This window comes from Cajanus cajan, chromosome 7, assembly GCF_000230855.2.
Source record: "Cajanus cajan strain Asha chromosome 7, NIPB_CcT2T_4, whole genome shotgun sequence".
Classification (NCBI taxonomy): domain Eukaryota; kingdom Viridiplantae; phylum Streptophyta; class Magnoliopsida; order Fabales; family Fabaceae; genus Cajanus; species Cajanus cajan.
Window position 1 is genome coordinate 58,135,612 of NC_138523.1, and position 13,152 is coordinate 58,148,763.

The 13,152-nt window shown below is 31.6% G+C and overlaps 1 protein-coding gene across 1 annotated transcript; it reads left to right on the forward strand.

The window, feature by feature from the left end:
• The first annotated feature begins 3,938 nt into the window (after positions 1-3,938).
• ARG1 (Chaperone DnaJ-domain superfamily protein) lies at positions 3,939-10,270 on the forward strand. Its single transcript, XM_020354694.3, has 11 exons — positions 3,939-4,412; positions 5,136-5,259; positions 6,215-6,297; positions 6,375-6,486; positions 6,574-6,678; positions 6,784-6,834; positions 7,919-8,008; positions 8,095-8,203; positions 8,306-8,454; positions 8,538-8,591; positions 9,764-10,270. Exons 1-11 carry the CDS (start codon positions 4,282-4,284, stop codon positions 9,986-9,988), a joined length of 1,233 nt encoding a protein of 410 aa, XP_020210283.1. The 5' UTR covers positions 3,939-4,281; the 3' UTR covers positions 9,989-10,270.
• The last annotated feature ends 2,882 nt before the right edge of the window (positions 10,271-13,152 follow it).

Consider the following 13,152-nt stretch of genomic DNA (forward strand, 5'->3'; position numbering starts at 1 on the left):
TGAGAGAAAAAATAGATTCCTCAAATTCAAATCATGATACAGATTTAGAAACTAAAAGAACAATGTATAATAAGGGTTTTAGACCAAATTCATCAAAACCATAATAATTAGCCTAAGAATGTCAAAGGCAATATAAATCATGTGGTAGAACAAGTGTTTAATAGACATATTTGATATAGGGTATTATCCCAACCTTGTTTTGTTTTTGCTTTTCCGGACTTTATAACTCAAACTGAATTGCTAAGGGGAACTAAAATTCCTAAAATTTCAAAGTTTGTTAGAGAATTAGGAGAATCTACAGTAAAACATATAGCTAGATATCAAGTCAAATGTAGTGGCTTGGTTGCAAACAAATATTTGAAAATGAAATATTTTTCCAACTCATTGACAAAAAATGCATTTACTTGGTTTACTATGTTACAACCAAATTCTAATTATTTGGATAGAGTTAGAGATGAATTTTCATGAACATTTCTTTTGATAGGAAACTAAAGTTAGTTTAGTAGATTTGTTAAGCATCAAAAGATTTCAAAATGAATCATTAGATAATTATTTAAATATATTTAGACAAATGAAATCTTAATGTTACATATAAATACCCTAAGCATGGATTAGTAAAAATAGTTGCCATTAGATTAAATTTTTCTATTCAAATGAGATTGGTCAATGAGAAATTAAGAAATATGACTCAATTAGCAGAAAAGGCAAGAAAAATAGAACAAATCAAAATAGAAAAAGAAGTAATGAAGAAATTCAATAGATTTTTCAAAAAGAAAGAATTGTTTATATCAATAATCCTTATTTTCATGAAGATAGAAATTTTGAAGGTAGTAGTAAAGAAGTTAATTTAGCTAAATTACAACCTAGACCAACTTATAAATGCCACATGCTTAAACTAGGGGAAAATAATATAAAAAATGGGAAAAAAAATTTATCAAACCAAGAGAAAATAATGTCTAAAGTAAATAACTTTTTTTGATATTTTTATTGAAAGATAAGCATATCATGTTGCCAAATAATCTTAAAATTATTGCTTTTAAGCAAAGAAAAGGAAAAAAGTTTTGTAAGTATCATAATATATGTATGGTCATTGAACTAACGGTTATGTTTATTTTAGGGATTTGATTGAAAAAGTTATTACTGATGGTTATTTGGCTTTCAAGGAGAAAGAGATGAAAGTAGATATTGATCCATTCAACGCTCAAACTAGATATATGGAACCTTTTTTGATTATGATGGTTGACATGAACATGAAGAATAATCTAAAGGATGTCAAACCTATATCTAAAGAAGGACTGGATAAAATTGTTGGAGGACTTCTCAAAAAGAAGAGGCAGAAGAAATATACCCTAAGGAAGGATACACTCAACTAGATTTCTTTTTGAAAGAAAAAATGTGGGGAGAAAAGTGACATTGTCTCCTCGATGCAATGTTGTACTCGATCGATCTATTGCCAAGTCTTTTTAAGCTTTTGAAAGGCTTAAGATTTATATAAGTGAGAAGCAACAAAACAAAACCAACTCAAATTTGAATTTGTCAATGAAACAAATTCACACGGCTTAGTACAATGCACCCATGGGAAGGATGTATATGAATAATTCAACGAGATGTGGGAACACATATTTGCCTAATGCAAGTGCACCTTTTGGAAGGTGGAGTGGATCACCTAACAATTTCGATAGGTTCAATCGAGGGAAACAAGTGATGAATTTTAGACCCCTAATTCAAGGTGGACTTAGGTTTTTTAACGACACAATGGACATTATAACAAGAGGAATTGGACATTTCCCAATTCAACGAAAACTTAATGGATGATACACAAAAAATGAGGAAAGCTATTGTTGAAGGCTTTGGAGGGAGCAACAAATCTTTTGTGTCTGTTCTGCCACAAAGAAGGGAATCATTAAAGAAAATATTTGGAATGGATGATCAATATATGCTTACTAACTATTTTGATTTTGGATTCGAAGATTCTTTGGAGAACATTTGCGAAGTAGTGTTCATTTTACCAACTAAATATGTAGGAGCTATGTAGGCAATGATTGAGCACGAGGATAAGAAAAGAGAAGAATTTGTCAAAGACCCAAATTATGAGTCAAAAGTGGTTTGGGTCAACTAAGTTTCATGTGTGCTACCAATATTCAACACTTCGATTTTTGATCCCCTAACTGTTGAAATGAAGGGACACTTAAAGGACAAAGGGTCGAAAAAGTATTGGTAGATGGAGGGGTTGCCATCAATGTATTGCTCAAAACCATGTTAAGGATGTTGGACAAAAATATCTATGATTTGAAGTCTCGCAACATATTAATTTCTAATTATGCAAGGAAGTCTTATGAATTAGATGGAATGTTTTTGCTCGATGTACATGTAGGGAGTGTCAAAAGGACAACAATGTTCATTGTTGTTTCTTTAAAGGCCAACTTTAACATTCTGCTAGGCTGAGAATGAATCCATGGGGTGGGTGTTGTATCTTCGACTTTTTACTAAAAGATTTTAATTTGGAATGAGGAGGGACAATTAAAAGTAGTGAATGTTGACCATAAATGTTATGAGATAGGAGTTTACTTTACTAATAAGCAAAATACTATGTTTGCACAAACTAAGCCTTTTGAGGTTGAAGACCTAAGTATAATGGATAAGAAAGAAGGGATTTAGAAGATTTTATGTTGGCACATGAATAAAGGATTTGCAGTAAAGAGAGCCTAAGTGAGTTTGACTCAAACTAACACCTAGATAAAAGAAGGTCTCTATTTGAGCTTTTTAGCTTGAATGATGACCTACATGGCCAAAGAAGTAGTGGGCAATTGGGCCACAACAAGAAGTAATTTGAATTATGATTGATTAAAAAACATATTTGAGTTGAATTAGTTAATTTGAATAAAAATAGCTCATTAATTGAAAACCACAAAAAAAAATGATATATTGAAAAACTTTATGGTGTGTTTGGATGGGGAATTTTACAAATTCAAGGAATTTTAAATTCTTGGTATTTGAATTACTTTGATTTCAATTTCTATCATTCTTAAAATATTTTGTTTGGATAAGTCAATTCAAATTTCTCAAATTTTAAATTGTTAGGTTGGATATGATAATTTGATTCTATCATGATAAAATTGATTTTAAAAATATATTTATATGTTGAGATTTTTAAATTAAATTTTATAAAAACAAATATTTGCTAATTTTTAAATATTTAATAATTTTAAAAATTAATATTAGATAATATTTAATAATTTTAAAAATATTTTTGAATATTCAATAATTAAAAACATGAAGAGATAAGAGATAAGATAAAATATATAAGTGAAATAAGAAAAAAAAAATATGAGGAATTTCAAATTCTTACTCTTTTGGGAGAATTTGAAATTCTACTATTTCAAGGAATTTCACAAATGCTTGAATTTCAAATTCCTTATAAATTCCTCATCCAAACAAGGTATTTCACCTCAAAGAATTTGAAATTCTTCAAATAAATGAATTACTCCATTTAAATTCTCCATCCAAACACACTATTAGGAAAGATGTGTGATTGGATATTGATCTTAATTCAAAATTCATTGTATTAAATTTAAAATCCTATTTTTAGATTAATTTTTAGCAAAATAATATTACATAATGTTTTTGGAAATGTTTTTTTATTTCTCCAAAACTTTTCTTGTATGTTATTTGATTGGGTGTCAAAGGAGGAAATTTTTAATAGTATCTTTGTATGTATATCGATGTATATTGGTATTAATTGAAATTAAAAATAAAAAAATTAAATTAACACTTTAGTAAATGATATGATAATATTTCTATGTCCGAAAAAAAATATAACAAGGCAAGCCGTATATTTGGTATCAAGCATTGACCCTTGAGCATTGCTAATTCCTAACTAAACTTAAAAAAAGAAAATAAAAATAAAATAAAATAAAGAACAGTTCGTCTTATAGCGGCACGTATCAGAGAAGCCATACATACATACATACACGACTGAATCGAGTTTTCTTTCTCTTCCTGCAAATTCAAAACCCAATTTCAGCCTTGATTTGAAACTGACCTCGCGCACGGTTCCGCTTAGATCCAATTTCCCTCCTCGTAGATTTTCCGCTTTTTCCCATTCCGAGGAAGGAAATCGATCCAATGCCGCTTTGAATCGCGTGCCTCGGGAACATCTTGAATTCGATTGTTGGAGCAGCTGGGTCGACGAGTAACATGTCTCACTGCTTCTGAAACTCAAAAGGTCCTTCTTTTATTATTCTTTCTGGGGCTGCTCTTTGTTTGAAGAGAGGGTAACATATGGGGATGGGTTCCAAAATGGAAGGACCGTCTACCCCAGCAATTCGACGTGACCCATACGAGGTGTTATCCGTTTCTAGGGATTCAACCGATCAAGAAATTAAAACGGCCTACAGAAAGCTTGCTCTTAAGTACGTTTCCATCTTCTTCTCTTTTCGTTTTTCAATTCCCCTTTCTGCGTTTTCTTAATTTATTATTGTTTCAATTTTCGCTTCGGTACTTGCATATGCACGTGTGTCTCTCGTTGTTTTGGAAGCTGCTGTTTTTGTTTGTTTCAAGTGTGTTAGGTCTTTATTTTTTTAGTGATTTACTTTCCTCTGCGAATGGAATAGGGTTTCTTTCTAAATTTCTCATGAACGCTAGCATAACCTTCTTAAGTAAGATGGTTTTGAAGGTGATGAACATTATTATCTAATCTGCTAAAACATCCTTTCATGTTAAAAAGTGCACTGAATGGAAGAAGGAGACTAGGGTACATAGATTTGGGAGGAGGATTAAATCTGTTAAGGACAAAACTTAGGATGTAGTTCTTATATAATCTTAGGTGCTTTTGGTGCTATACTCCAATCAAATGTGGGGTTTCACTTCATAATCTACGCAGTAAAGGTTTGTATTAAAGATCGGTAGAGATGTGAAACTCTACTTATGATCGGAGAATAACTCTAGAAGCATCTAAGGACTGTATTTAGGTCTTATCCTTAAGTTAAACCAATGTACAAATGTTGATGTTTGCCTTTTGTTTTGGTCTTGTAGAATCGGGGAGTTTATTTACTTGCTTTATGGGTAAGACAATGATGATGAAAAACATGTATGGGTTCTTTTCACACATCTCTAATTCTCTATGTGATTGACAGGTATCACCCTGACAAGAATGCCAGCAACCCTGAAGCTTCGGAGTTATTTAAAGAGGTTGCATATTCTTATAGTATCTTGTCTGACCCAGAAAAGAGAAGGCAGTATGACAGTGCTGGATTTGAGGTTCCTTTCTTACTGTCCGTCCCATGTGAATCCTTTTTCTGTGTTTTTTTACCAACCCTTCCGACATTATGAAAACAAAAATATGGTTTGTGTCATTGAAGAACTCTTTAAGTTGTTGGGCTGGGCAAAGTAGCAAACAAATGAGAAATGCAATGCTTGACTAGTTGGCTGTATCCTTTCTGGGGAGCATGTTCTAACATCTTAATTTTTTGGTGATCTATAAATGAATCTGCAAGAGTGTAATATGCTCTCAACATTTACATCTCATGAGAGAGGAAATACAGAATTCATATTTCCTGCTTGTCTGCAACTTGGAATTCAAGTGCATTGCATATCTTCCCTTAGGGCCAGTTTCAATAAATTTCTCCACAAACATTTCTAGGTGAAAAAAATTGGAAGGAAAAATGAAATAAGTTTCTTCATAAGCCAAAATTAACTTATGTACAAGTTAAAAATAAGTTTTTGTTGAAGCTAATATAAGAGAGCTTCTACAAATTAGGTTATGTATAAGCTAATTTTAGCTTATGGAGAAATTTATTTCATTTTTCTTGTATAAGTGCTCATGGAATTTTTTTTTATCTAAACTGCCCCTTAATATATTTATTTAACTGAAATTGGATTTCATGCCCGTTAGTTGTGAAAATTGTCATTTATTTCAGCACCGACACTCGTACATAAATGTTAGTTTTTTGTTTTCCTATCTTGATTTGTTTTGCTAGATTATTATCTTTTCTTTCAGTCCATAAATCCATCTTTGTTGTTATGACTGGCCAATTCTTGAAAATATGTTTCATTAGTATTCTGCTTCTTTTATGTTTGTAAATAGATTGATTTATATATTATCATCTGTATATATCTCTAGAAAGCTTTTTAAAGTTTCAGTTCATATTCTTCATGATATAGTTCTCATATTGATATGCAACATTCTCTAAGATAATCTGCCAATACATATCAGGCACTTGATGCTGATAGCATGGACATGGAAATTGATTTGTCTAATCTTGGGACTGTGAACACAGTGTTTGCAGCTTTATTCAGGTTTGCATTTTAGTGCACGACTATTTGTTTTCAAAATTATTTTCCTTTGCTTTCTTTCTTATTCTGTTTTGTTACAGTAAACTGGGTGTCCCTATCAAGACTACCATTTCAGCTAATGTTCTTGAAGAAGCTCTGAATGGAACAGTTACTATCAGACCCCTTCCAATTGGAACATCAGTTAGTGGAAAGGTTCTTACTTTCTTCGTGATGGATGAAGCTAAACATTTGTCTTCTTGGTGGTGTATTTGTTCCACTTACGTCAACAATTTGTTGCAGGTAGACAAGCAATCTGCTCATTTTTTTAGTGTGACAATAAATGAGCAGCAAGCTGAGTCAGGTATTGTAGTGAGAGTTACTTCAACTGCACAAAGCAAATTCAAGGTATCACTTATGCCTTTATTATAACAATTCCTTTGTCTGTCCATTTGTTGGGATTGTTTCTTGTTAGTATGGTATTGAATTGAAATTTGAAGGTTGATTTTTCAGTTGCTCTACTTTGAACAAGATGTGAATGGAGGCTATGGTTTGGCATTGCAGGTAATCTTTTATTGTTCAAATGCTTCTACGCTTGCTCCCCTAAACCTTTTGGCTTGTTGATTTAATGGATAATACTCATAATAGATTGGAATAACTATACCTTCATTGAGTGAGTTGAGGTGGTAAGCTTTCTCAATCATTTAGGATGAGAATGAGAAGTATAAATCTTGAGAAAAACTAGCTCTTGTGGGAAAGGCACATAACTCTTGCGAGTTCAAAAATAGTGTTTTCTTCGATTGTGGATGTGTCACTAGACTATTAGATTATCCAACTGTTACCTGTAAACTAAATAGCTCAACTTCTCTGTCTTTTTCTATCTAGTCTCTCCCTTCCTGTAACATAATATTGATAGCCACTGAGCATTAAGAAAAAAAATGATTGGAATTTTTTCAAGTGAAAAGCAAGACAGCACAAATTTGAATACTACCATGACTGCCATTCCCATTAAGCCTTTTTGCCCTGTGGTACTTGTGTTTCTCATCTGGATAAAACCGTGTCCCCCAAAATGTCAAAGTTTGCAAAACACATCTTGCAGATGGATTATGTAAAGTGGATGCTATGATCAAACGTCAGAGAAACACATAACACAAAGGGTAAAAGTTACTATTAATCCCTCTAAAATTTTCCAAATTCATTTTTGGTCCTCTAATTTTTTTTCCTTGTATTAAATTAGTCCTTCTAAAATTAAAATATGTTAAGGCCGATTCTTGTTTATTAAAATATCAGTGCTAGGCCAGTCCTTCTAAAAGTATAAATAAGAACTGACCTCAACATGTTTTTCTTTTAAAAGGACTAGTTTAATACGAAAATATTTTGGAGGATAAAAAATGAATTTGTAAATTTTTAGAGACTAAAAGTAACTTTTACCCCAACACAAACATTAAGCCAAAGAACATTGTGTGGCCTGCAACCAATTATTTGTTTGAATAATGTTGAGATACACCATGTGAATTGTTCTTAAGGTACTTGTATTTGATTTGTGGATTTCACAAACCATCACTAGTTATTTATCAATGTAATACTTGTGTAATCTCAATTGGGTGTATATTTAATTGATATTGTATGCAATTTTCTTTCTATACAGGAAGATAGTGAGAAGGCTGGCAAGGTGACATCTGCAGGAATGTATTTCTTACATTTTCAAGTGTATAGAATGGATTCAACAGTGAATGCGGTACAAACATTATGTTTATTAGGTTTCTTTTCCTTTTTGCTGTGGTATGTTCGGAAAGTGGTGGTTATTGTCAAAGATATGTGCAGTTAGCAATGGCCAAGGATCCTGAAGGGGCCTTCTTTAAAAGGTTGGAAGGTCTTCAGCCTTGTGAAGTCTCAGAACTAAAGCCTGGCACTCATATATTTGCTGTCTATGGTCTGAATAATTTATTTTGTCATATTGTTGTTTTTCCTCGGGCTATTTTTTATGTAAACCTTTTAAGTTACATCTTCCCTTATTCAAGTTAATGTTGTTTAGGAGATAACTTCTTTAAGACTGCTAGCTATACGATTGAGGCAGTATGTGCAAAATCATATGAAGATACCACCCAAAAACTGAAGGACATTGAAGCTCAAATTTTAAGAAAGAGGAATGAGCTACGCCAATTTGAAGCAGAATATAGAAAGGTAATTATTTTCTTTAGTCATTCATGGTTTAGAGTTTTTTTTTGGACACTTAAGTGAATGTTGTTTCTATTAATACTTTTCAGGCATTGGCACGCTACCAGGAAGTGACAGACAGATACACACAAGAAAAACAATCTGTAAGTTCTTTCAACTTGTGCTACAGTTACAACACCACACTATATATCTTGAAATGCACGTATTTGCATTCCTATTAGCACTAATTTTGCCCACAACTTAGTTAATAATTCATTGAAAAAATTGCATATGTTCCAACCTAGATCGATTGCAAATTTTTCTCATTTGGCTGGCCAAAAATAGGACTGATAATCAAGACTAATTACATTATTTAAAGAGGAGTGGTTGGAGGAGGGGGGGGGGGGGGGTGTTGGAAGGCTCGACCAAGAATAGGGAGAAAGGAAACAATTCAACAATTGTTTCATTAAATGCTCATCTTAGCTTTTGTCTTTAATATAAATTATCACGTGATGATGTACTCAATTTCAAAGAATTAACTATTTTAATCCTAAACCTATTAATGTGTCCCTCCATACAGTAGTTACTATTGGATCTTCTATTGTTAAGCAAAAGGATATGGTCATGTTGGATAAAGACATAATTTTTTCAAATCATGGCGGGTCTTTATTTAATAGAAACTATATATTTCTTTCTCTAATATGACCATATTTTGTTACTGAACAATACGATAGGGTCCAAATTCTAGTTGCTTGGGCTTGAAGCTTCAAGCATGAATGATGTAAAGCTCCACTCAGACCTTGGCTTAAATTATAGTATCCAAGCAACTAGCAGACTCCATACACTTAGTCGTTGATGTTCCTATGCCATGTTAAAGAACCCATACTCCTAGCATACTATAGCTAGCTAGACTTGAGAGTTGTCTTACACTCGCTGACAGTGAGTCATAACCTGGAAGACTCGTATATATTCTCCACAAATCTATTGAGGAATTGAAAACTTTTTTGCTGGTTATGCTTCTGTTACTTTCCTATAAAATGTTACTTATTGTTTTCTGTTACATACAAACTCAATTGTATCATGTGGAGACTGTAAGATCTCATTTATTTTGTTTTATTTTAATTTTCAGTATGTGTTTTCACTTAATGGTAACAAAACATTATTGTTTTACATCATTTCCTGTTTTGAAGGTATTGGGAAATTGTGAAAAACATGATTTAGTTGATTTCATCATTTCCTTTTCAAATTTCTTAAAACACAAAATAAATGCATTAAACTCTCAAATATGTATGTCTTTGTGACCTTATTGAGGCCTATCTGCTTTTTTGGTACCCAGGTAGACGAACTTCTGAAACAAAGGGATGGTATCCATTCTTCCTTTACTATTGTCAAGCCAACCAATATTAATGGAAGTGGTAGTAATTTAAGCAATGGAAGTTCTAGCAAAATTTCTGGTGAAGAGAGCCCTGGGGAAGATGGAGGGTCAGATGGCAAGGATAAATCAGGCAAAAAGAAATGGTTTAACTTGAATCTTAGGGGTTCTGATAAGAGGTTGGTTTAATATTTTAGTTAATACACTTGATTTTGCTTGTCTTTGTCAATCAGCTTGGGTTGCAGTTTATGTCTGGAATATTTTCCTTTGCTTGGTTCTGCCAAGCTTGTATGTGATGCATTCAAAGGTATACAGTATATGTCTTGCTGTTTCCAATATTTTTGTACTCCAACAAACAAGACCCACTCCATCCAATTTCCTTGTAGCATCCTGAACACTTATAATTTTTGTATTGCAATTTGTATTGACATTCATTCTTGTAATAGTTACTTTCTTCATCCTTGCTCTGTATATCAACACCGCAGCCTCATCGAGCAAGATAAATACATTGTGTAGATATATTTATATTACAATTTTGAATCTTTATTTTTAAAAGAGGATAATTTTCATAAAATTTAATTAGATTGCGGTGACTAAAATATTTCTTACCTAATCATCTAATCATAATTTATCAATGGTAAAATTGATTACTTTTGTAATATAATTTTTAATTGATTTTGGTATGAAAGTTTTTGCATTAACTTAAGATAAAAAAAAAAAATTAAACTTGGTTTTTATATTTATTCTTTTCAAAGGCAAACATGTCTTTTTGAGGCCAAATTTTTTATGGGCTATAAATTTGTTGACCTATTTACACCCTTTTATATAAGTTTTATAAGAAATATAGCAGTCATACCTGACCAAATAGGCCCAATTGTCTTTTAGGCCAACATTTTCCTGGTTTTCTAGGGCCTACGATTCTAGAGCTGAACTTGGCCTTTTTAATAGGCTGTTTGGGTCAATCCATAAAGTCGGGCTCATTTTGCCACCTATACTTGATTAAAAGTCAACATTTTTCACCAGTTAAAGTTGGACTCAGGTAAAATAGATATATACTTACAAATTTGAACCAACTTCATGTTCGTTCGAGCGAATTTGAGTTTTGGATCGCTTAAAGTTGTAAATTCAAGTCGTGTGGAAGTAAAAGATTTAGTTACTATGGGAGAGCCTACTAATGGATACTTTATATCAAAAACATGAAAAGTAAAAGAAAAAACCTTCACAAGTTTGAAGTTAATTACCCTGTTGAATGGTGTTCCCAACACTTGCGTGCACCCTCGACATCACACTATTCATTACATTTTTGTGCTCATGTTTGTCTTTTTCTCCCCCTTGTATTGTGTGAGGAACTTAAGCAGCAATATAGCTGAAATCCTCAAGTTTGTCGAAGTCCTATCTATTTTATGATTGTTGTAGTCTTAAAAAGTACGTGATAGTTCTTAAAAGAAAAATATTATAAGTAAAAAATAAAATAAAATATTTAGTGCAAGCAAGACAGTCATATGATTTAATACACTTTTTTTTTTTAAATGCGAAAGGACTCAAATACAAAACATGAGTGAATGAAGATTTTCTAAGATGTTGTTTAAGAAAGAAGTTAGTTTGTAAAATAAAAGGACATAATTAGATTGGTATCATTTAAGTAGAAATAATCTTCTCTAATAGCCATTATTTAATTTTTAAAATTATCATTCCTTGCCTTATCGTGATATTTTTGACAGGAGCAAACAAATCATTAGATTGGTTTCACTTAAAACTGGCCTTACGGTTTGACTCCTAAGAAAGCACGAGACTGTTTTTAAGTTTCTAAGATGTTATTGTCGTCACTTCATTAACTTGCAAACAACAAATTTGAAACCTAATCCAGGAAGGTTTCTTTTACGCTCTGTTGCTTGATCTCGTACCTCGGTTTTACTTGATTAATTTCCTCGATATTTTCCGAATTTTTCCAAGGATTGATTAGAAATTTGAGCACTGACACATGACATATATAGTCACATAAGACTGATATGAAATTCAAGCAGATCAGTTACTTGCTCTCCCCTTTAAGACGTTTACTACTGCTACCTTCTTTTCGGGGGTTCGTTCTAAGTTCAACAACTTCTTAAGACTGATATGAGCCTATAAGTGCAACACTTCTTTAGGGTAAAACTATTCGACACTTATATTCTTTAATTAAATAATTAAATAATTAAATAATGAAATGACATGAAATTCCGACATCTCCGATTTACTCTGTTATAATCCTTTTGTTCAAATATAATTTAAACCTAATATCTCCTGCGTACCTTCTTCTCGATCGGAGCATCTCATGCATTATGGCACAATTGGAATATAAACTTAATATTTAAAAAGTGCAAGACAATTATATAAATTAAAAATATAAATATAAATTAAATCCTAACATCTTTGTTTGATCACGTTCTTAATTGTTTAAAATATAAAAATATAAATTAATGTTTAATCAATTAATGTTATGTTTAAGTAAATATAGTTTTGACAGTAAGTTGTTATTTGATGATAAAATCATTCTAGCAATTCTCACTACAACAAAAATTGTTTTTAACGACAATTGTTTAATGGCAATAATTTAATTGCCGCTATTTAATTATATAATAAAAATATTAATGGCTAATATATAATAGCCACTAAAAGTGTATTTATATTACACTAAAGTTTACTATTAGCAATAATTATTTATTTAAAAAACTAGTCCCACATCGATTAGAGATAAGATAATTAAATAGTATATAAGTGAGTAATAACTATCACCTTATAAGTTAATTTATAGGGTTGAGTTGGACTCTTAATTCACTATAATAAATTAATATCAAATCACCCACTATTACTAAAATTAAAAAAATAAATTAAAAAATATATAAATAGAAGACAACCCTCATCTTACAAAAGTCACTAAATGGATAGAAAGGAGACAATTGAAAAATAACTTTTAATAGCCTTTAAAATGGCTACTAAAATTGCCACTAAAAAAATAAGTTTTCCCGACAATTTAGTAGGTCTTTACCAGCATTTTATATAAATGCTGGTAATAGTATTAGCGACACCGGATACACCAGCCATTATTTAAATGCTAGTAAAAAAAATAATGACCATTTATATGGTCACTAAAAAATAAATTAATTGCCATAAAAACCTAATTTTGGTGTAGTGTCTTATTTGTCTCCGACAAATTGGAACTCATTTATTTTGGGTAACCTACTCTTGGAATTACTCAATCAGATTCCTCCTTCCATCAAGTATGAGAATCTAATTTATATGCACAGTTGTCTTAGCAATAAATTATCTATTGGATCTTAGGTAGGTATCTAAGTAAAGCATGCTTTATTTTATTT